Source organism: Thunnus maccoyii, chromosome 8 (assembly GCF_910596095.1).
Source record: "Thunnus maccoyii chromosome 8, fThuMac1.1, whole genome shotgun sequence".
In the NCBI taxonomy this organism is placed as follows: Eukaryota; Metazoa; Chordata; class Actinopteri; order Scombriformes; family Scombridae; genus Thunnus; species Thunnus maccoyii.
Window position 1 is genome coordinate 34,934,868 of NC_056540.1, and position 22,996 is coordinate 34,957,863.

Sequence of the window (22,996 nt, forward strand, 5' to 3'; positions counted from 1 at the left end):
TCACATGAAGAAGAAGAAGAAGAAGAAGAAGAAGAAGAAGAAGAAGAAATAGAAGAAGAAGAAGAAGAAGAAGGAGAAGAAAGTGTGTGAGTGAGACGAACATTCAGATCTGTTAATGAGAGATTTTTCATGCAAATCAAACACACTTGTGTGTGTGTATATGTGTGTGTGTGTGTGTGTGTGTGTGTGTGTGTGTATATACTGTATGTGTGTGTCTTCTCTGGGGATCTCCACCTTCACCGTGGTGGAAACGCTTGCATTTACCCAAAGAACCCAAGAGTGACGCTGTCTGGAGCTGCTGCTCCTGGTAGGACCATCCATGACGATACGGCGGTGGGGAAGGATCTGGGAGAAACACTGCAAAGGTCATGAAGGCGGAGGTAGTCTGCAGCAGTGAGAGATTTCCAGTTATCTTGGATTTCATGCCATTGAACCATTGGTTGATTTGAAATTATACCTTCCACATCCGCAAGTACACGAGGGTCCAGGTGATGGAAACGCGTAGGCTCTGTGCAGACATCCACGTACCTCCGATTTGTTGTGACAACGCGGACTTGTCCACGCCAGACCGTGCAGTCACAACGCCGTCGCCCTGTAGACGCCTATCTATACACGTGTGGAACACGTCCTCCAAGCAGACTCCAGGAAGTAGTATAAACAGAGCTACTACGCCTCCGTGGTGTCCGCAGCTGTCCAGATGTGCATCCGCTTTGCAGTATATCTGTGGCCTTACTCTCAATGGCTGTATGGTGACCGACCACCAGTCAGTGCATCAGTCTCTCCACCTAAAAAGATCCCACGTACAGGTGTTCTCCTGAAGGTCTTTTCCACTACCGACCGTCTCCTGACATCACCTGGTGACGGGAGCAGGATGGTGAAGGCCGTATTCAGACCGGATCAGGCAGCGCAGAGCACCGCCGCAGGGTCGTGTGGGCACAATCAAAAAATAACGTTTTATTTATCTGATTCACCGGCTTTCTTACCACCAATACTCCCTCTCTTCAGTCCCTACTAAGGATCCACTCTGCTCGCCCCACACAGCCTCATCAAAACCTCACTGGAATACCACAGCCGGCGGCTTCGCCTCTTGGCAGTTGAAAAACAAAAAACTATGAACTTCAGAGCATGACATGTGCAAACCCTCATGGACAAAGCCTCCAGTGATCGGCCTGAACGCAGAACTGCAATCATCGCTGACTGCATGCTGCCTTAATAACTCCGACAACTTTATTTATCCCAGAAGGGCAATTCACATAATTACATCAATAAAATAAAATAAAATAAAATAAATACAACTCTGTCAAGCAGCAGCATTCCAACATACACATCAGCATGTCAGTGACAACAAAGTTTATAGTTTACATGTTTATGAGGATTGGACATTTAAACACTTTTATCACCCACCTCTCCGAATCCCCTGTGGGCATCAGTGAGCGGCTCATGAACAGCCAGATGACCACAGCTGAGTGCATCCGCCCCGACCTCGGGACTCGCAGGATGAGGATAAATAAACCTTTTATGCTGCGAGGGACGATGTACTAAACATCCCAAAAGAAGATGAGGTCTTTTTTTGGGGAAGGGTTTCAATGCCAAGGTAGGCAAAGAACACAAGGTCTGGAAAGGTATGATGGGTAAAGAGGGTGTTGTTAACATCGACTCCAGTGGAGAACACGACCTCGTCATAACCGACACTCTTATCCGCCAGAGCAATAAGGTCAAAACATCTTGAATGCCCCGATCCAAGTACTGTGATTGTCAGGGTTAAGGATCACCAGACCTGGACTGATGAGTGCTGGACTGACCACCACCTGATCTGCTCCATGATGACAATCTGATTAATGCACAAGAATAATTCAGAAGACACTGAGTGATATCAACAAGGCACACCTGAGGAACTCCCTACAAGAGCGACTCCCAAAACAGTATTCAGAGGATGTCGAAGGACACTGGGAGGCCCTGAAGACCACAATCCTTAAGACCATCAGGTAGATCATCGGCTTCAGGACGAGGAAACATCAGGATTGGTTTGATGAAAGTGATACTGAGATTCAACATCTGATAGACGCTGAAAGGAAAAACTTCTGCACAAGGCACAAGACATCAGAGGCTCCATCTAAGGCAGGATGAGAGAACTGAAGAACAACTGGTGGACTGCGAAGGCCCCGGAAATCCAGCAGCTTGCTGACACGGGTGACACCAGTAGAACCGTTCCAAGCGATGATGCACTTGTCTTGAGTCAAAACGCTGCGAGTTGTATACATCATGGCTGTGACTAGAGGTCATTGCTGTAAAATGGTGGATAAACACATTTCCTATAAATTCTTCACAATAAAAGCCTTCAGTGGAGAGCAGATATCTGAAAATACAAACATGGAAGAGAAACTAAACTTTAAACCACAGAGATTCGGTTCCTACAGACGTCCCGAGAGCTGAACACACAGACAAACATCTTTCTCTCTGGTCTCCACAGACATGAGTTGAGTCTCGCAACACAGCAACCTACTTGAAACCGGGTCAGGGACACTTTAGCCCGACTCCAGAGAGGGTCCATCTTGGGCACAGCTTGGCATGACTCAGCATGTTTAAACTGGTAATGGTTTGATTCGGCGCAGGCCTAAAGTGCCCAATGGAAAAACCCTACTGAGGTCTCTTCAGTGCTACCAAGGCTGTGTATGGACCCAGCTACAGGGCCTCATCCCCATCAGTTCCAACGATGGAGAGTCTCTCCTGGCGAGCGAAGAGGCCATTAGCTCTGGATGGAGAGAAGTCTTGTAGGAGCTTCTGAACCAAAACACCACCGTTGAAATAGAAGCCACCGACCAAATCCAAACAAGCGGCCCATCATGGAACACATGGGTGACATCCTGGGTGTAACGAGGTCCAGGATGAGCAACAACTAGGCCTCTGGACCTAAGGGGACCTGACGGGACCTGACGGGATCCTGGCAGAAATCTTCAAAGAAGCCGTGACTGTCAGTCTTTGAGAGGGGAGATAAGATCTGTGGCAACTAAAGATCACTTCTATCCGACCTCGAGTGATCACCGATGATGATGACGGGTGTGTGTGTGTGTGTGTTACTGTATGTGTGTGTGTGTGTGGATTTGTGTGTGTGTGTGTGTGTGTTACTGTGTGTGTGTGTGTGTGTGTGGATTTGTGTGTGTGTGTGTGTGTGTTACTGTGTGTGTGTGTGTGTGTGTGTGTGTGTGTGTGTGTGTTACTGTGTGTGTGTGTGTGTGTGTGTTACTGTGTGTGTGTGTGTGTGTGTGTGTGTGTGTGTCACCTTGTGTTGCATCTTCAGTAAAGAAGTGCGCTGCCTCCAGAGCAGACTCGGCCTCCTCCGCACACAAAGCTACAGACAGACAGACTTGTTAGTGTTTGTTTGTTGTTTTGAAAAGTTTCTCACCTTTAAATCTCAGTTTAACACCTGGACCTACCTGCAGGTTTTGTGACATCACAGCTAGTTTGGAGCCATTCGTGGTCCAGTACGAAACTTACACAAGTGATATATGGAAACTTGAAGCCTCCAGTGCACGAACACAGAGAATTAGAGACGTCACAATTTCATTTCTACATCCCAGATCAATAACTCATAAGCTAAATGTTGTAAAAACACAAACGACACCTCTTTCCTACCATTGTAAGGTCGACTATGAGCTACATCGTCCGAGCTGGACTAATAACACTGATCTCTCTGTACAGCCGGCAGTGAGATGAGTGTTAACTTTCCCTTCTGCCATCCGGGAGCTCTTCTTCCTGTTTTTGTGTTTGTTCCCAATTGACTGGTAAAATAAGTTATTATTATCACATTTTAAATAAATTATTTAAAAGGTGCGATATATGACATCATCAGCCCCACTAGATGTCGCATTAGCATCTCAGACCAAAACAAACGTTCACTCAGTAAACCTGAAGGGAAAAACAGCGACAACTAGACAATGTTGATGAAATATGAATCACGATTCTGTTGCTGCCATCAGTGTATGAATGTGTGTGTGAGCGGCTGAATGTTGACACTGTAAAGCACTTTGAGCGGTCAGGAAACTAGAAAGGCGCCATACATGTGAAATCCATTTAACATTTACTACTTTGATATTGGATCAGTATATCAGTCTTGTGAGATGTGTAGAGTGATTTAGTTAATGCTTGACTTATTTAAGCTCAATTCAGGTCAAACATGTGGATCAGGATAAAGGAGAACAAAGCTACTATAACAGCTTGAGACTCACGATGCGGCCATCTTAAAGGATGTTTAGGATGATTAACCTGATGCTCCAGATGGTTTGTTACACGGAGAAGCACTTTCAAAAGATACTCGGCAGGAGATCCGATGAACCGCCCGTCCATCTCCGTCTTACCAGCTGGATTCACAAGATCACATGAGAATCCTCCCAGAACGCCGACCGGTCCGAACCGCCGGAGGTTCAGACACAAACTGAACCCTGAAGCCTGACAACACGGATTCTTGTGTGATCTCATGATGATGTCGTGATCTTGCGAATCCAGCTGCCTCAGACACAAATTATTCTTTTATGTCTTAAAACGTGGAGAATCTCTACTGATTCAGACCCAGAACTGAAGATCCTGACCTCCCTCCTGCTCTGCACCCCAGTGACCTTTGAGACCATGTTTCCTCAAACTCTACACGCTCGGCACAGCAGACCGACCGAACCTCAGAACGCACCTGTCGTCTGTCTGAAGCCTCAAACTCATTAAAATCACGTTCAGAGAAACAAGTTAAACACTAGAAGATACCCCCCCCAACACACACACACACACACACACACACACACACGCACACACACACACACACACACACACACACGCACACACACACACACACACACACGCACACACACACACAGACAGGTGAGCTGTTACCTGGTGGCAGGTGGAGCTTGAACAGCAGTTTGAGTTTGTCTGTCATGTCTCCGTGATACATTCCACCTGCAGACACACACAACAGTCTGAGCACACACACCTGACACACATATATCCACGTTACTGCACGTTATACATGATAAACACACTGAAAGTCAAACTTACATCGTCTGAAGACACAAAAATCCATCAACATGCAAACATGACAAACACCTTTTAAACATTTTAAATAACTATTAAACATTAGAAACAACAATAAAACATTACATACAACTTTTCTTTATTTTGTCCATGCTGACGTGTTTCTGTTGTTTTAGACACATATCTGTTATTCCGGGCGTGTTTCTGTTATTCTGGATGTGTTTCTGTTATTCTGGATGTGTTTCTATTATTCTGGACATGTTTCTATTATTTTGGGCGTGTTTCTATTATTCTAGACGTGTTTCTAATATTTCAGACGTGTTTCTGTTATTTCAGACGTGTTTCTGTTATTTCAGACGTGTTTCTGTTATTTCAGACGTGTTTCTATTATTCTGGACATGTTTCTATTATTTTGGGCGTGTTTCTATTATTCTAGACGTGTTTCTAATATTTCAGACGTGTTTCTGTTATTTCAGACGTGTTTCTGTTATTCTGAACGTGTTTCTGTTGTTTCAGACGTGTTTCTATTATTCTAGACGTGTTTCTAATATTTCAGACGTGTTTCTGTTGTTTCAGACGTGTTTCTGTTATTCTGAACATGTTTCTGTTGTTTCAGACGTGTTTCTAATATTTCAGAGGTGTTTCTATTATTCTGGACATGTTTCTATTATTTCCGACGTGTTTCTATTATTCTGGACATGTTTCTATTATTTTGGGCGTGTTTCTATTATTTCAGACGTGTTTCTATTATTCTAGACGTGTTTCTAATATTTCAGACGTGTTTCTGTTGTTTCAGACGTGTTTCTGTTATTCTGGACATGTTTCTATTATTTTGGGCGTGTTTCTATTATTTCAGACGTGTTTCTGTTATTTCAGACGTGTTTCTATTATTCTGGACGTGTTTCTGTTGTTTCAGACGTGTTTCTGTTATTCTGGACATGTTTCTATTATTTTGGGCGTGTTTCTATTATTTCAGACGTGTTTCTGTTATTCTGGACGTGTTTCTATTATTTTGGGCGTGTTTCTATTATTCTGGACGTGTTTCTATTATTTCAAAGTGTTTCTGTTATTCTGGACGTGTTTCTATTATTTTGGGCGTGTTTCTATTATTCTGGACGTGTTTCTGTTATTTCAGACGTGTTTCTATTATTCTGGACGTGTTTCTATTATTTTGGGCGTGTTTCTATTATTCTGGACGTGTTTCTGTTATTTCAGACGTGTTTCTATTATTTTGGACGTGTTTCTATTATTTAAGACGTGTTTCTGTTATTCTGGATGTGTTTCTATTAATGTGTCCACTCACTGAGTCCGGTGATGAACTCCTTGAAGTTGACAAGGCCGTCCTGGTTCTGGTCCAGGATCCTGAAGAGACGGGCGGACAGCGAGGGGGTGTGGCCTCCACAGAGCCAGGGAGCAAGCGCGGTGAACAGCTGGGTGAACTGCACAGGGTCGATGCGGTACTGCTCTAGGTACGGCAGGCTCGGATCGTGACGCTCCGCTGCTGAGCTGCTGGAGCCCCAATAACAGCTGGTCATATGCTGTGCCTGAAACAGGAGGGCAGGGTCAACTACTGTAGCTAACCGCTAACATGCTAACAGCTGGTCATATGCTGGGCCTGAAACAGGAGGGCAGGGTCAACTACTGTAGCTAACCGCTAACATGCTAACAGCTGGTCATATGCTGGGCCTGAAACAGGAGGGCAGGGTCAACTACTGTAGCTAACCGCTAACATGCTAACAGCTGGTCATATGCTGGGCCTGAAACAGGAGGGCAGGGTCAACTACTGTAGCTAACCGCTAACATGCTAACAGCTGGTCATATGCTGGGCCTGAAACAGGAGGGCAGGGTCAACTACTGTAGCTAACCGCTAACATGCTAACAGCTGGTCATATGCTGGGCCTGAAACAGGAGGGCAGGGTCAACTACTGTAGCTAACCGCTAACATGCTAACAGCTGGTCATATGCTGGGCCTGAAACAGGAGGGCAGGGTCAACTACTGTAGCTAACCGCTAACATGCTAACAGCTGGTCATATGCTGGGCCTGAAACAGGAGGGCAGGGTCAACTACTGTAGCTAACCACTAACATGCTAACAGCTGGTCATATGCTGGGCCTGAAACAGGAGGGCAGGGTCAACTACTGTAGCTAACCGCTAACATGCTAACAGCTGGTCATATGCTGGGCCTGAATCAGGAGGGCAGGGTCAACTACTGTAGCTAACCGCTAACATGCTAACAGCTGGTCATATGCTGGGCCTGAAACAGGAGGGCAGGGTCAACTACTGTAGCCAACCGCTAACATGCTAACAGCTGGTCATATGCTGGGCCTGAAACAGGAGGGCAGGGTCAACTACTGTAGCTAACCGCTAACATGCTAACAGCTGGTCACATGCTGGGCCTGAAACAGGAGGGCAGGGTCAACTACTGTAGCTAACCGCTAACATGCTAACAGCTGGTCATATGCTGGGCCTGAAACAGGAGGGCAGGGTCAACTACTGTAGCTAACCGCTAACATGCTAACAGCTGGTCATATGCTGGGCCTGAAACAGGAGGGCAGGGTCAACTACTGTAGCTAACCGCTAACATGCTAACAGCTGGTCATATGCTGGGCCTGAAACAGGAGGGCAGGGTCAACTACTGTAGCTAACCGCTAACATGCTAACAGCTGGTCATATGCTGGGCCTGAAACAGGAGGGCAGGGTCAACTACTGTAGCTAACCGCTAACATGCTAACAGCTGGTCATATGCTGGGCCTGAAACAGGACGTGTTGTGTAACTGAATGGTTGCTCGACAGCAACAGTCAACAGTTTGGACACAGCTTCTCATTAAAGGCTTTTTAAAAAAATATCTACTATTTTCTCCATTGTAGAACAAAACTGAAGACCTCAAAACTATAAAATAACAAATATAGAATGAAGTAGTAAACAACAAAGTGTTAAACAAACACATTATATCTGTTTGCCTTGATGACAGCTTTGCACACTGTTGATAATATCTGAACCAGCTTCATGATGTTAACACCTGGACGGTTTTCATTAACAGTTAAATATAAATTTATATAAATATAAAGAAAAACCCTTGAATGGGTGGGTGTGTCAGAGCGTTTGGTGCAGTTTGCTGGAACATGTTCTGACCTTAAAAAGACAGTACAGCTCCTCCAGCTCCTCGATGCTGAAAGCTGACTCCGTCATCATCGCTCTCACCTGCAACCAAACACACCTGTAAACACTCATCCGTATTAGCATGTTAGCATTAGCTGGTAGCACGCTAACATCACCCACCACGCTCCTCTTGGCCGTGTCCTCCAGAGACTGAATGACTTTTAACCTTTGCTTGAACCTCATCTGCTCAATGACATCAGAGCGCAAACTGCCGAACTTCTGCTCAAACAGAGAAGAAGAAGCACAAACCAGGAGTTAGACCGAGAAACATATTCCCACATACAATATGTGTACAGTGCTGTACATATGTATGTTTATATATGTATACAGTGCATATGTATGTTTATATATGTATACAGTGCATATGTATATTTATATATGTTTACAATACATATGTATGTTTATATATGTTTACAGTACATATGTATATTTATATATGTTTACAGTACATATGTATGTTTATATATGTTTACAGTACATATGTATATTTATATATGTTTACAGTACATATGTATGTTTATATATGTTTACAGTACATATGTATGTTTATATATGTTTACAGTACATATGTATGTTTATATATGTTTACAGTACATATGTATATTTATATATGTTTACAGTACATATGTATGTTTATATATGTTTACAGTGCTGTATGAGAGTGAATGAGTGTGATGACATCGTGTCACTAAGTCAGTCTGACTTCGTAGGATGACTTGATGAGGTCGAAGACATCGATCTCAGGTGGCGGCTCGTCACCGCTCGTCAGCAGGGCGTGCAGGTGAGGGATGGGTGGAGCCACCGTCTGTTTATTCACAACGTTATCCAGGTACCTGCACACGCACGCACACACACACACACACACGCTCGTATGAACATCTGGCAGCTCTGTCAGCATCATTTGACACACCTGGACTGTGACATCATACCTGCCCAGGATGGTCATGGCTTCTCCCTCGTCTCTGCAGGATAGCAGGGCGTCCATGTTGTCATGGAGCACCGCCAGCGCCACCTGCAAGATGTTCAGGTAACAACAGCAGAGGTCAGAGTTCAAAGGTCACAACAGAAGAATACTGCCCACTCACACTCTGTTACACGCCTGACGTACCTGTTCACTCAGGGTTAGGGTTACCTAGGGTTAGGTAACCTGAGGGTCACACATGTACACATGTACACATGTACTCAGGTACACAGGTAAACAGGTACACAGGTACTCAGGTACTCAGGTACTCAGGTACACAGGTAAACAGGTACACAGGTACACAGGTACTCAGGTACTCAGGTACACAGGTAAACAGGTAAACAGGTACACAGGTACACAGGTACTCAGGTACACAGGTACACAGGTACTCAGGTACACAGGTACACAGGTAAACAGGTACACAGGTACACAGGTACTCAGGTACACAGGTACACAGGTAAACAGGTACACAGGTACACAGGTACACAGGTACTCAGGTACTCAGGTACACAGGTAAACAGGTACACAGGTACACAGGTACTCAGGTACACAGGTACACAGGTACACAGGTACTCAGGTACACAGGTACACAGGTACACAGGTACTCAGGTACACAGGTACTCAGGTACTCAGGTACACAGGTAAACAGGTACACAGGTACACAGGTACTCAGGTACACAGGTACACAGGTAAACAGGTACACAGGTACTCAGGTACACAGGTAAACAGGTACACAGGTACTCAGGTACACAGGTACACAGGTAAACAGGTACACAGGTACTCAGGTACACAGGTACTCAGGTACACAGGTAAACAGGTACACAGGTACACAGGTAAACAGGTACACAGGTACACAGGTACACAGGTACACAGGTAAACAGGTACACAGGTACTCAGGTACACAAGTAGGCTTAACAGTAAACAGTCAGTAAACAGTCAGTAAACAGTAAACAGTAAACAGTCAGTAAACAGTAAACAGTCAGTAAACAGTAAACAGTCAGTAAACAGTCAGTAAACAGTAAACAGTCAGTAAACAGTCAGTAAACAGTAAACAGTCAGTAAACAGTCAGTAAACAGTCAGTAAACAGTAAACAGTCAGTAAACAGTCAGTAAACAGTCAGTAAACAGTAAACAGTCAGTAAACAGTCAGTAAACAGTAAACAGTCAGTAAACAGTAAACAGTCAGTAAACAGTCAGTAAACAGTAAACAGTCAGGTAACAGTAAACAGTAAACAGTAAACAGTCAGTAAACAGTAAACAGTCAGTAAACAGTCAGTAAACAGTAAACAGTCAGGTAACAGTAAACAGTAAACAGTAAACAGTCAGTAAACAGTAAACAGTCAGTAAACAGTAAACAGTCAGGTAACAGTAAACAGTAAACAGTCAGTAAACAGTAAACAGTAAACAGTCAGTAAACAGTAAACAGTCAGTAAACAGTAAACAGTAAACAGTCAGTAAACAGTAAACAGTCAGTAAACAGTCAGTAAACAGTAAACAGTCAGTAAACAGTAAACAGTAAACAGTCAGTAAACAGTAAACAGTCAGTAAACAGTCAGTAAACAGTCAGTAAACAGTAAACAGTCAGTAAACAGTCAGTAAACAGTCAGGTAACAGGCAGTCAGTACCTGGAAGATGACCTTGATGCCCTCGTAGAAGAAGCAATCGACCAGCAGCACGGCGCTGTCGAAGGGCATCACAGACAGGAAGAGGGTGAGGAACCAGGACAGGCTGATGGTGGAGATCACGCCCAGATCCTGCATGTGTTCATACAGCAGGGGCAGGAAGGCCCGGGTCAGGTCCTCGAACACGCCCTGATCCACCAGAGCTCCTGCAGAGATCCAACACATCAGAGCGGGACAGTGCCCCCTGCAGCCGTGCTGCTGCATCTCTGCTGCTGCATCACTGCTGCTGCATCTCTGTTACTGCATCCCTGTTACTGCATCACTGCTGCTGCATCACTACTGCTGCATCACTGCTGCTGCATCACTGCTGCTGCATCACTGTTGCTGCATCACTGCTGCTGCATCACTGCTGCTGCATCACTGCTGCTGCATCCCTGTTACTGCATCACTGCTGCTGCATCCCTGTTACTGCATCACTGCTGCTGCATCACTGCTGCTGCATCACTACTGCTGCATCACTGTTACTGCATCACTGCTGCTGCATCACTGCTGCTGCATCTCTGCTGCTGCATCTCTGCTGCTGCATATCTGCTGCTGCATCACTGCTGCTGCATCTCTGCTGCTGCATCACTGCTGCTGCATCTCTGCTGCTGCATATCTGCTGCTGCATATCTGCTGCTGCATCACTGCTGCTGCATCTCTGCTGCTGCATCACTGCTGCTGCATATCTGCTGCTGCATCACTGCTGCTGCATCTCTGCTGCTGCATCACTACTGCTGCATCACTGTTGCTGCATCCCTGTTACTGCATCTCTGCTGCTGCATATCTGCTGCTGCATCACTGCTGCTGCATCTCTGCTGCTGCATCACTGCTGCTGCATCACTACTGCTGCATCACTGCTGCTGCATCTCTGCTGCTGCATATCTGCTGCTGCATATCTGCTGCTGCATCACTGCTGCTGCATCTCTGCTGCTGCATCACTGCTGCTGCATATCTGCTGCTGCATCACTGCTGCTGCATCCCTGTTACTGCATCACTGCTGCTGCATCACTACTGCTGCATCACTGTTGCTGCATCCCTGTTACTGCATCACTGCTGCTGCATCACTACTGCTGCATCACTGTTGCTGCATCCCTGTTGCTGCATCCCTGCTGCTGCATCCCTGCACTATCTTTGTTTAGGTGTTCCTTTATTCTGGAGCAGATAATATCAGCATCATGGGGCACTCAAGACGGGGTCAGCTTATATTACATCACCAACGTATGAACCAATCAGCAGTCAGAGGTCACAGCAACCCGTTACTGACCTACGACCCTGGTGTTGTAGTAGTCTGGCAGCATCCGCTCACACAGCGCCACCAACAGCCAGAAGGCTTCTTCCTCCGTACAGTAGAGCAGCAGGACGGAGGTGACGATGTTCATCGCCTGCAGAAGGAGGACGACATCATAGTATATCACACACACACACACACACACATATATATATATGTATATGTGTGTGTGAGTGTGTGTGTATATATGTATACATATATATACACATATATATATATATATATATATATATATATATTTTTTTTTTTTTTAGGGACCGAGCCCAAAAGGCAGAGGACTACTGTTGTTTTACGTGTGTTTGTTTGTTTCTTTCTCTCTCTATTATTACAGGACTTAAACCCTAAATTTGACCCTAAACATGCTCAAAAACTGATGTGTGTGCCAAAATTTGGCACACACATCAGGTCTGGTGAAACGCTATCTCCTCCGAGGGTGTTAATGGTATCAGCTTCAAACTTTGATACATGACTTATGACACTGTGCTGAAGAAAAGTTGTTAAAAACTTTGTAATAACTCGAACTGTTTGGATTTTATAAGCCCTGAAAGTTGCAGTGCCACATCACCCTTACAATGTAAACCAATGGGGAGGCAATCTATGGGCATGAACTTTATGTCAAACAGAGGCTTCTGACGTCTAAACTATAAGTCTGACCACTTTCAAACCTGTATCAATGGATTCGCCACAGAATTTCCTACTAAAATATGATTTTTAATGTTAGATTTGGCCAAAGTCATGGGATTTATGAGGATATTTCACAAGAAGCGTACTCTAAAATCCTCCTCTCCAACTGCTCCTGGTGATGTCACTCCCTCAGTGCTGTGAAACATTCCGCAATACACACTCATTATAAAATCACAGGAGGAGCAAGAAAAGACTTTAAAACTCACACTCTAATATCTCAAAAACAATAAAAGATAGAAAACACATGTAAATTCAAGATTTGTAGGTCAAAGTCTCGTGACTCATTTAAAGTTCAAATGAAGTTTGTATCTAAAACTATGTGGAAGCAGTAAATGTTCAAAAAGGTGTGGGTTCACTCACACTCTCCATTCAAATCAAGCTTTGACCAGGTCATGTAGGTTAAAAGTCTTTACTTTTCTAAAAATAGACTTGATGAAAATTAGGAAAATAATTTGTTTTACACACAAACTCATCAAGAGTTTTCAATTTACTAATTGAAATTCAAGTGAATGGGCCCAAAACTTGCATGATTTTGATGCCACAGGTGTGAGCGAGACAGACATGTTTCACCCTGCAGAAAACTCTCATCCTGTCAATCAATCTTTCAAAATAAAAGCACACCACACTTGTAATAAATATCATTCATTTTTAAAAAGCAAAATGATCTGATCCTGACGGGCCAGAGTGCGAGGTCCCGACCAACGCTGCTGGCAGCTTTAATTTTATTTTTATATTTTTTTACTGTATATTGTATATGCAGTATCCGATGCCCGGGTTGTATTATATAAAGTATCTATATCTATATCTATACTTTATATATATATACATATATATACATATATATATATATATATATATATATATATATACACACACACACACACACACACACACACACACACACATATATATATATATATGTGTGTGTGTGTGTGTATATATATATATATATATATACACACACACACAGAGATATATACTGTATATACATACATACATATATACATATTTATATATATGTATGTATGTATGTGTGTGTGTGTGTATATATATATATATATATATATATATATATAGGCATAGTATATATATATATAGTATATGTAGTACTACCTGGCAGTATCCGATGCCCGGGTTCCGGTGAGCGTAGGCGGTGAGGACACGGCGCAGCGCAGCGATGCCCGTCTCGTTCTGGAAGGCTCGGTGTTCGGGCATCGAGCGGTGAAGGTCGCGCTCAATCTCCTCGGTAGCCAATGAACAAAGCCCCATGGCCTGCTCCACCAGGTCGCCATAGTAACCAGGGTGGGACGCCATCTCATTCTGGGCTCCTGCAGGCACAGGTGACAGTTGGATTAATGAACGACTGAATGAATGAATGACTGAGTGAGTGAGTGAGTGAGTGAGTGAATGAATGAATGAATGAGTGAATCAATGAATAAGTGAGTGGATGAATGAATTAATGAATAAGTGAATAAATGAATGAGTGAATGAATGACTGAATGAGTGAGTGAGTGAATAAATGAACGAGTAAGTGACTGAATGAATGAATGAATGAGAGAATAAATGAACGAGTGAGTGAGTGAATGAGTGAGTGAGTGAATGAACGTGTGAATGAACTAACCAGAGAACAGCAGCCACAGCTCCCCTCTCAGGCTCTCTGGGATCCCGTTCAGGATGAGTTCTCTGGTTCTAGAGGTTCTGTACATACAGACACCTCGACCGAACTCTGAGAAATGGATGTTCCACGCCTCCTCCTTCATCTTCTCCTTCATCTGCAGGAGAGAAGGAACAGAGGAGGACAAGAGGAGGAGAGGATGAGATGAGGAGCAGAAGGAGGATAAGAAGGGGAGGAGGAGAGGAGCAGGAGGAGAGGAGGAGGTGTTCATGTCTGACACCATCTTGTGTCACACTTTGATAGAAAAATAATGATCCGATTCACCAGAATTCTTCAAACCCCAAAACTAACAGTACAGGTAGTACCGGTGTAGTACCAGTGTAGTACCGGTGTAGTGCAGGTGTAGTACCGGTGTAGTACCGTGTAGTACTGGTGTATTACAGGTGTAGTACCGGTGTAGTACCAGTGTAGTGCAGGTGTAGTACTGGTGTATTACTAGTGTAGTACAGGTGTAGTACCGGTGTAGTACAGGTGTAGTACTGGTGTAGTACCGGTGTAGTACCAGTGTAGTGCAGGTGTAGTACTGGTGTATTACTAGTGTAGTACCCATGTAGTACTGGTGAAGTACCCGTGTAGTACCGGTGTAGTACCGGTGTAGTACCGGTGTAGTACAGGTGCAGTACCGGTGTAGTACCAGTGTAGTACCGGTGTAGTACCGGTGTAGTACCGGTGTAGTACAGGTGTAGTACAGGTGTAGTACCGGTGTAGTACAGGTGTAGTACAGGTGTAGTACCGGTGTAGTACCGGTGTAGTACCGGTGTAGTACCAGTGTAGTACCGGTGTAGTGCAGGTGTAGTACCGGTGTAGTACCGTGTAGTACTGGTGTATTACAGGTGTAGTACCGGTGTAGTACCAGTGTAGTGCAGGTGTAGTACTGGTGTATTACTAGTGTAGTACAGGTGTAGTACCGGTGTAGTACAGGTGTAGTACTGGTGTAGTACCGGTGTAGTACCAGTGTAGTGCAGGTGTAGTACTGGTGTATTACTAGTGTAGTACCCATGTAGTACTGGTGAAGTACCCGTGTAGTACCGGTGTAGTACCGGTGTAGTACCGGTGTAGTACAGGTGCAGTACCGGTGTAGTACCAGTGTAGTACCGGTGTAGTACCGGTGTAGTACCGGTGTAGTACAGGTGTAGTACAGGTGTAGTACCGGTGTAGTACAGGTGTAGTACAGGTGTAGTACCGGTGTAGTACAGGTGTAGTACAGGTGTAGTACCGGTGTAGTACAGGTGTAGTACAGGTGTAGTACCGGTGTAGTACCGGTGTAGTACCGGTGTAGTACCAGTGTAGTACTCACAGCTCGGGGGCCCAGGTCCTCTGTAGCCTCCTGCTGGTAGAGCTGCAGCAGCGCTCGGCTGGCGGTGGGGAGGCCAGCATGGTAATGTCGCCCCCTGCTGACAGACTCGGAGCCGGTAGGTGCCTGAGAACAAAGCAAACATCAGAAGAAGAAAATGGATGGTGTCCCACCCTACACAACCTGGACATCGTTGTGAGCGACGCACCGATTGACCAATCAGAGACAGCGGGCTGGTGTCGCCCCAGCAGCTGTCGGGCGTCCGCTGCAGGAAGTCAGAGATCCGCTGCACCAGGAAGTCCCGGTCTTTGAGGTTGGCGAACAGGAAGGTCATCTTGTTCTTGGTGCTGATGGAGACGGGACAAGGTAGGACACTGCTGCTGTCCGCTTTCTCCACGATGGACACCTGAGGAGCAGAGGATCATGGGTAAGATGAGGCCGCTGCAGGTGTTCACAAGTAGCTGTACGGTACACACCTCTCTGAGCGGGATGATCAGCTGACACAGCTCTTCTTCTCTGCTGCTGAAACAGATGTAGTTGTTGGAGATGAACAGCTGTCCGACTACGTGCATCTTCGCAAATGGTGTCCACAGCGTGCAGTCAGTGTGTCCGTCCAGACGCTCGTCCTGCGTCAGCCTGAACATGGTCCGGTACCGCTCATTCTTTGCCCGCGCGTCCAAGTCCCTACAGCAGCCAGAGAGGATAGAGGGAAAAGGTCAACACCATCCTGGCTGAGAGAGAACATGTGTCAGATGGAGAGGAGGAGGAGAGGCTGATACAGTGTGAATGCTTTGTTAAATGTATGTTGTCTGCACATACAGTTCTGAGCACAGTAAATGCTCTTAGGTGTACGGTTACTAAACAGAGTGAGACCTCTTGAGCGCAGAAACGTTCTTGAGCGTCTTGCAGGGTTTGGGCAGCGAGCGGTCGGCAGCGAACGCCTCGTTGTCTAGCAGCTGGCGCATGGCGATGTTGGCAAGCTGCTCCATCAGCTTGAAGGTGTCGTTGATGTTGAGGAACATGGAGAAGAAATGTTCCTCGTGACGCGTGCTGACACGGACGCTCTCCGGGAACACAAGAGTGGCATTCTTCTCCAGCTGGGTGACCTCCGTCCACTGCACCACCAAGGTCACTGGGAGAGGGTGGAGGGAGTGGGGGGAGGTGAGTAAATCTGTAACTATAGTTCTATGAATACTGCATTCCCCGGCATATTATTGATCTTAAGTATTCATGGTAACTACAGAAGTATTCCTGGTAACAAATACCTCCTGGTACCTACAGAAGTAATACTGGTAACTACAGAAGTAATCCTGGTAACAAATACCTCCTGGTACCTACAGAAGTAATACTGGTAACTACAGAAGTAATCCTGGTTCCTGCAGAAGTAATCCTGGTACCTACAGAAGTACCTCCTGGTAACAAATACCTCCTGGTACCTAAAGAAGTAATCTTGGTAACAAATACTTCCTGGTACCTACTGAAGTAATCCTGGTATCAAATACCTCCTGGTACCTACAGAAGCACTCCTGGTACATACAGAAGTACTCCTGGTAATTACAGAAGTACCTCCTACAGAAGTACCTTATGGTAACAACAGAAGTACTCCTGGAATATATCCTGCACAGACTGTATGAATGACATCATGATCTGCTGGCCTGTGACTGGCCAGGCGTACCTTCCTTGCCCAATAGGAATGAGTAGAAGCACAGGTGGTTGACGGATAGATAGAGCCAGCCCTGCCGTGGCACTCTGCCCTTCCAGTAGCTGCAAGAGTAATAATTCACCAGCTTCTCCTCCTCCGGCATTCGGAACAACCGCCTCATCTTTAGCTCTGCCTCCCGAAACTTCCCACAGTCCTCCTCAGGCTCCTCCCCCGGCTGCAGCCGCTTCTCCTCCGCGATGAGGCCCTGCAAAAAGTGACATCATCACTGATAGGAACACACAGCAAGAGAAGACAAACAGGAAGTGACGTACACAAATCTTTCCTTTGACGAAGGTGGTGACATCTTCATCACTGTCAAAGATGGAGATGGTCTGCAGCAGGTTGGACTCCAGCCAATCCCAGTGCTCCGTGATCTCCTTCCTGTTTGAGCCTGCAAGACACAGCTGAGGTTCACAGTACAGTACAGTACAGTCCCGTACAGTAGGGTAATGTTACAGTACAGTATAGTCCAGCAGACCCACCACAGGCAATGTTCCAGTAGATCTGGGAGTCTGCAGTTTGCAGCAGAATCCTGTAAGGAGCCACTCTAGCACTGGAGTCCAGGACCACATCCAGAGTCCCAACCAGGAGACCTGCACACAGGTGGACAGGTAGACAGCGGTCAGGGACGTGAACAGGAAGGATTGGAGCAGACGAGGAGCAAAAACGCGCTCTTTAAAATGAAGAAGCCAAGTTGGTAATGTGCATTAATGGGACATGAATGCATACAGATGGAGAGGAGGAGGAAGAGAGAGGAGCTCAGTGCATCATGGGAAGTCCCCCAGCAGTCTAGGCCTAGAGCAGCATAACTGAGGGCTGGTCCAAGGCGAGCCTGGCCGGCCCTAACTATAAGCTTTATCAAAAAGGAAACTCTGAAGACTGAGTGATGACAGTGTGGTCCAGCCTGGACATCTTCTCCTGCTATTATTGTTATTAGTACGGAGGAGTGAAAACGCACTCTTTAACACGGTCAGGGATTTAAACATGAATGATTGGGACGGGGAGTGAAAACACGCTCTTTCAAGCAGTCAGGGATGTGAATAAGAAGGATTAGAGGGGAAGAGGAGCAAAAACACATTTTTTAAAGAGGTCAGGGATGTAAATATGAAGGATTAAAGGTGACGAGGAGCAAAAATGCGCTTTTTGAAATGGTCAGGGACATGAACATGAGTGAAAACATGCTCTTTAACACAGTCAGGGACATAAACATGAATGATTAGAGGGGACAGGGAGTGAAAACGCGCTTTTTAAAGCAGTCAGGGACATGAATAAGAAGGATTAGAGTGGATGAGGAACAAAAACGCGCTTTTTAAAGTGGCCAGGGATGTGAACTTGAAGGGTTAGAGGGGACCAGGAGCAAAAATGCACTTCTTAAAGTGGTCAGGGATGTGAACGTGATGGATTAGAGTGGACGAGGAGCAAAAACGCGCTTTTACAAGCAGTCAAGTATGTGAATGTGAAGGGTTGGAGGGGGTGAGGAGCAAAAATGCACTTTTTGAAGCGGTCAGGAATGTGAATGTGAAAGGTTAGAGGACACCAGGAGAGAACACGGACTTTTTAAGGTGGTCAGGTATGTGAATGTGAAGGCTTAGAGGGGACCGGGAGCAAAAATGCACTTTTTGAAGCGGTCAGGGATGTGAATATGAAGGGTTAGAGGGGACAGGGAGTGAAAATGCGCTTTTTACAGCAGTCATGGATGTGAATGTGAAGGGTTAGAGGGGACAAGAAGCAAAAACGCACTTTTTAAAGCGGTCAGGGATGTGAATATGAAGGGTTAGAGGGGACCGGGAGTGAAAACGCACTTTTTAAAGCGGTCAGGGATGTAGATGTGAAGGGCTATAGGGGGCGAGGAGCAAAAAGGCGCTTTTAAAGTGGTCAAAGATTTGAATGTGAAGGGTTAGAGTGGACAAGGAGCAAGAACACGCTTTTTAAAGCGGCCAGGTATGTGAATGTGAAGGCGTAGAGTGGACGAGGAGCAAAAATTCGCTTTTTAAAGCAGTCAGGGATGTGAATGTGAAGGGGTAGAGGGCAAGGGGAGAGAAAATGCACTTTTTAAAGCGGTCAGGTATGTGAATGTGAAGGGTTAGAGGGGATGAGGAGCAAAAACGCGCTTTATATAGCGGTCAAGGATGTGGATGTGAAGGGTTAAAGGGGACGGGGAGCAAAAACGCGCTTTATAAAGCGGTCAAGGATGTGAATGTGAAGGGTTAGAGGGGACGGGGAGCAAAAAGGTGCTCTTTAAAGTGGTCAAGGATTTGAATGTGAAGGGTTAGAGTGGACGAGGAGCAAAAACGCACTTTTTAAAGCGGTCAGGGATGTGAATGTGAAGGGTTAGAGGGGACGAGGAGCAAAAACGCACTTTTTAAAGCCGTCAGGGATGTGAATGTGAAGGGTTAGAGGGGACAGGGAGCAAAAACACGCTTTATATAGCGGTCAAGTATGTGAATGTGAAGGGGTAGAGTGGACAAGGAGCAAAAACGCGCTTTTTAAAGCATTCAGGGATGTGACTGTGAAGGGTTAGAGGGGATGAGGAGCAAAAAGGCACTTTTTAAAGCAGTCAGAGATGTGAATGTGAAGGGTTAGAGTGGACAAGGAGCAAAAACGCGCTTTTTACAGCAGTCAGGGATGTGAATGTGAAGGGTTAGAAGGGACGATGAGTAAAAACGCGCTTTTTAAAGCGGTCAGGGATGTGAATGTGAAGGGTTAGAGGGGATGAGGAGCAAAAAGGCACTTTTTAAAGCAGTCAGAGATGTGAATGTGAAGGGTTAGAGTGGACAAGGAGCAAAAACGCGCTTTTTAAAGCAGTCAGGGATGTGAATGTGAGGGGTTAGAGGGGACGGGGAGCAAAAACACGCTTTATATAGCGGTCAAGTATGTGAATGTGAAGGGTTAGAGGGGACGATGAGTAAAAACGCGCTTTTTAAAGCGGTCAGGGATGTGAACGTGAAGGGTTAGAGGGGACGATGAGTAAAAACGCGCTTTTTAAAGCGGTCAGGGATGTGAATGTGATGGGTTAGAGGGGACGATGAGTAAAAACGCGCTTTTTAAAGCGGTCAGGGATGTGAATGTGATGGGTTAGAGGGGACGATGAGTAAAAACGCGCTCTTGAAAGCAGTTAAAAACATGAACGTGACAATGAGATCGGAGGGGGAATGAAAACGCGCTCTTTAACGCGGTGGGGGACGTGAACGTGAACTTTAAGAATGGATGAGTAGTGAAGCTAGCCAGAAGCCCGTTATCTTCACCCCTCCCCTCCCCCTCCCCACCACCATGTATAAAGTCGGCTGTAACGGACCACAGACAGACCCGGTACTTACCGGACAGCCCCCCCCCGCGACCGTGCCCCCGCCTCCTCTGTAGGATGAAGAACGGGTTGGCCCGCTCAGACACCCACAGAGCTCCGGCCAGCAGCACCTCCTCCGGCTGGATCCACATCTGTCCCCGCTGCCTGCGAACCCTCCGCGGGTAGAGAAGCGGAGTGTGACGGTGTGTCCGCGGGTAGAGGAGCGGAGTGTGACGGTGTGTCCGCGGGTAGAGGAGCGGAGTGTGACGGTGTGTGTGGAGCTGTGACACCGCGCGGCTCCGTGTGATTCAGACAAACACCGAGCTGATGTTGTTGTTGTTTTTTTTCAGTCTGCTGACTGCACATCACTTCCGTATCTGACGCGTCCCGACACGCCCTCTGCATACGCTGCGTCAAGACGTCACACACGGAGACCTTCCAGCTCGTCGTCACAACACGGAGATCAGAATTCTGTTCCACCAGTTCCAGCTGTGGTTTCATACTGGGAGGAAGGACTTTATCCTTTAAATGTCTAATAAAGAGACTCTACGCAGCAGATGATTTCCTCTTGAAAAGATGAAAGATGTTTTCTTTGGTATTTCGATTACTAAAAGGAAGATGAAGAGCAACTTGCAGGTTTTAGTTTTTACAGTTTATGTATCATGAAGATCCTATGAAAGGTTAATGTATGATTTTATTAGTTTAACGAGACATAAAGGCAGAAATTAAGGCGGTAAAATGAGCATATTGAGCAGAGCCCTTCAAACGAGCTTTTTTTTCAACAACGCGTCAGATGACGTCACATAAGGGAGTCGCTTATGGCAAGTTTTAACATTTAATGGAAAAACACTCCTATCTGTAATTACAGTTTAGATTTCCAGACAAAACTAGTCTCACTAGTCAGAATGACAATTAAATATATTTACAATAATATTCTAACCAGTAGAAATTGTATTTCAAGGTATCTACAACTAAATTTAAGATATCTTTAAATCCTTGAAAAGTATAAATGCCGTTCTAACATTTAATAACTAGACTGGATATTTATTGCGGATATCTGTAATTCTTCGTATCCATAACTGCAATATTAACTGTAGATATGTGAAATGGGAGTTTTTCCTCGTAAGAAATATTTTACAGATATTATCCAGAATGTTCACTCAGGATATCAAAAATGTCATTGTGGATAATCTGAAGTTGAAAGCAGAAACACATGAAGTCATTTGTCTGGAAGAATGAGGCTGTTGATGGTAATGTGTGAATAGTGTATCTGTGTGAAATCTGTAAATGTTTGTGAACATTGAACAGATCAGATATATTCATTCTGTGTAAACAATCTTTGTGTCTTGTTGCTTTAAACTTTAAACACCTTATAAGACACATGAAGCCAGTAGATCATGGATGTACTACTAAATTATATAATAATAATGTATATAAGTTCTTATCATACATCCATGCTGTAGGTGGCGCCAAAAAAGAGGAAGAATCCATTCAGTTACTGGCAACTCTGACTTTTTCCTTTTAGAATGAAATGTTCTTTCATTTATTCACAATCCTGAATTTCCTGGTGATAAACTGACTCTTACTGCTGTTTGCTGTCCAACCTGCTCAGTATTAAACAGTCTGAAGACACCAAGACTATAACAGAGGACATGAGAGTCAGTTCCTTTAGTGACTCAAACATACATTACATGTGAGGCTGTACTGCAGTAGACTAGTAGGAATGTTGGCTGAATGAACCGGCTGCCTTCACCTTGTTCACTGTGGCCGGCCGACAGGATTAGCAGCAGTCAGCCTTTAAACACATTCACACTGAATTTACCATCTTATATCCGTTTAAATGAAACTAAACTCAACATTTTCTTTTATTACAGTGTCCAGAGGACCAGTGATAGAAAGTGGGTCAAACAAAACTAAACGGATCCTTTACTGTTGGACTGAACTCTGAGACTGTGGGACGAAACCCCAAACCCTTCATCATCATCATCATTACCCAGCTCCCCATACACAGCAAAACTTAACCATTTTCCCCGCGGTTGAGAGTCTGTCTGAGCTTCCAGTCCATCATCCTCCATCAGCTGTGGAACGGCGCTACTAGCTTGAAAATGTCTCTGAAGTTTGTGGACGTAGCAGCTAAATCTGTCCAATGATTTTTTTCAGCGGATATCTTAGTTACAACCAGACTCAGCTAGCAAAGTAGTTCTGTGTTCATATCAGTGGCGGCTGGTTTGAGTAGGACGGGATCATGTATTTGTCCCCCACCTGA

At 45.2% G+C, this 22,996-nt stretch overlaps 1 protein-coding gene across 3 annotated transcripts in view; it reads right to left on the reverse strand.

The window, feature by feature from the left end:
• LOC121901812 (TBC1 domain family member 9B) overlaps window positions 1-21,472 on the reverse strand; it is a 26,861-nt gene extending 5,389 nt beyond the window's left edge. The window contains exons 1-20 of one of the 3 annotated variants that reach the window (XM_042418812.1): window positions 21,006-21,472; window positions 20,765-20,939; window positions 17,930-18,040; window positions 17,720-17,838; window positions 17,421-17,652; window positions 16,619-16,877; window positions 16,222-16,429; window positions 15,954-16,151; window positions 15,749-15,871; window positions 14,398-14,548; window positions 13,890-14,104; window positions 12,069-12,186; window positions 10,766-10,968; window positions 9,109-9,191; window positions 8,883-9,012; window positions 8,300-8,398; window positions 8,153-8,221; window positions 6,323-6,563; window positions 4,879-4,944; window positions 3,281-3,349 (exon numbers count right to left, since the gene is read on the reverse strand). In XM_042418812.1, coding sequence (XP_042274746.1) covers window positions 3,281-3,349; window positions 4,879-4,944; window positions 6,323-6,563; window positions 8,153-8,221; window positions 8,300-8,398; window positions 8,883-9,012; window positions 9,109-9,191; window positions 10,766-10,968; window positions 12,069-12,186; window positions 13,890-14,104; window positions 14,398-14,548; window positions 15,749-15,871; window positions 15,954-16,151; window positions 16,222-16,429; window positions 16,619-16,877; window positions 17,421-17,652; window positions 17,720-17,838; window positions 17,930-18,040; window positions 20,765-20,882 — 2,812 coding nt within the window. In that variant the 5' untranslated portion in view covers window positions 20,883-20,939; window positions 21,006-21,472. Of the gene's footprint in view, window positions 1-3,280; window positions 3,350-4,878; window positions 4,945-6,322; window positions 6,564-8,152; window positions 8,222-8,299; window positions 8,399-8,882; window positions 9,013-9,108; window positions 9,192-10,765; window positions 10,969-12,068; window positions 12,187-13,889; window positions 14,105-14,397; window positions 14,549-15,748; window positions 15,872-15,953; window positions 16,152-16,221; window positions 16,430-16,618; window positions 16,878-17,420; window positions 17,653-17,719; window positions 17,839-17,929; window positions 18,041-20,764 lie in introns of all 3 variants that reach the window. The other 2 variants (XM_042418811.1, XM_042418813.1) reach the window with 2 other exon arrangements.
• Window positions 21,473-22,996: the final 1,524 nt, after the last annotated feature.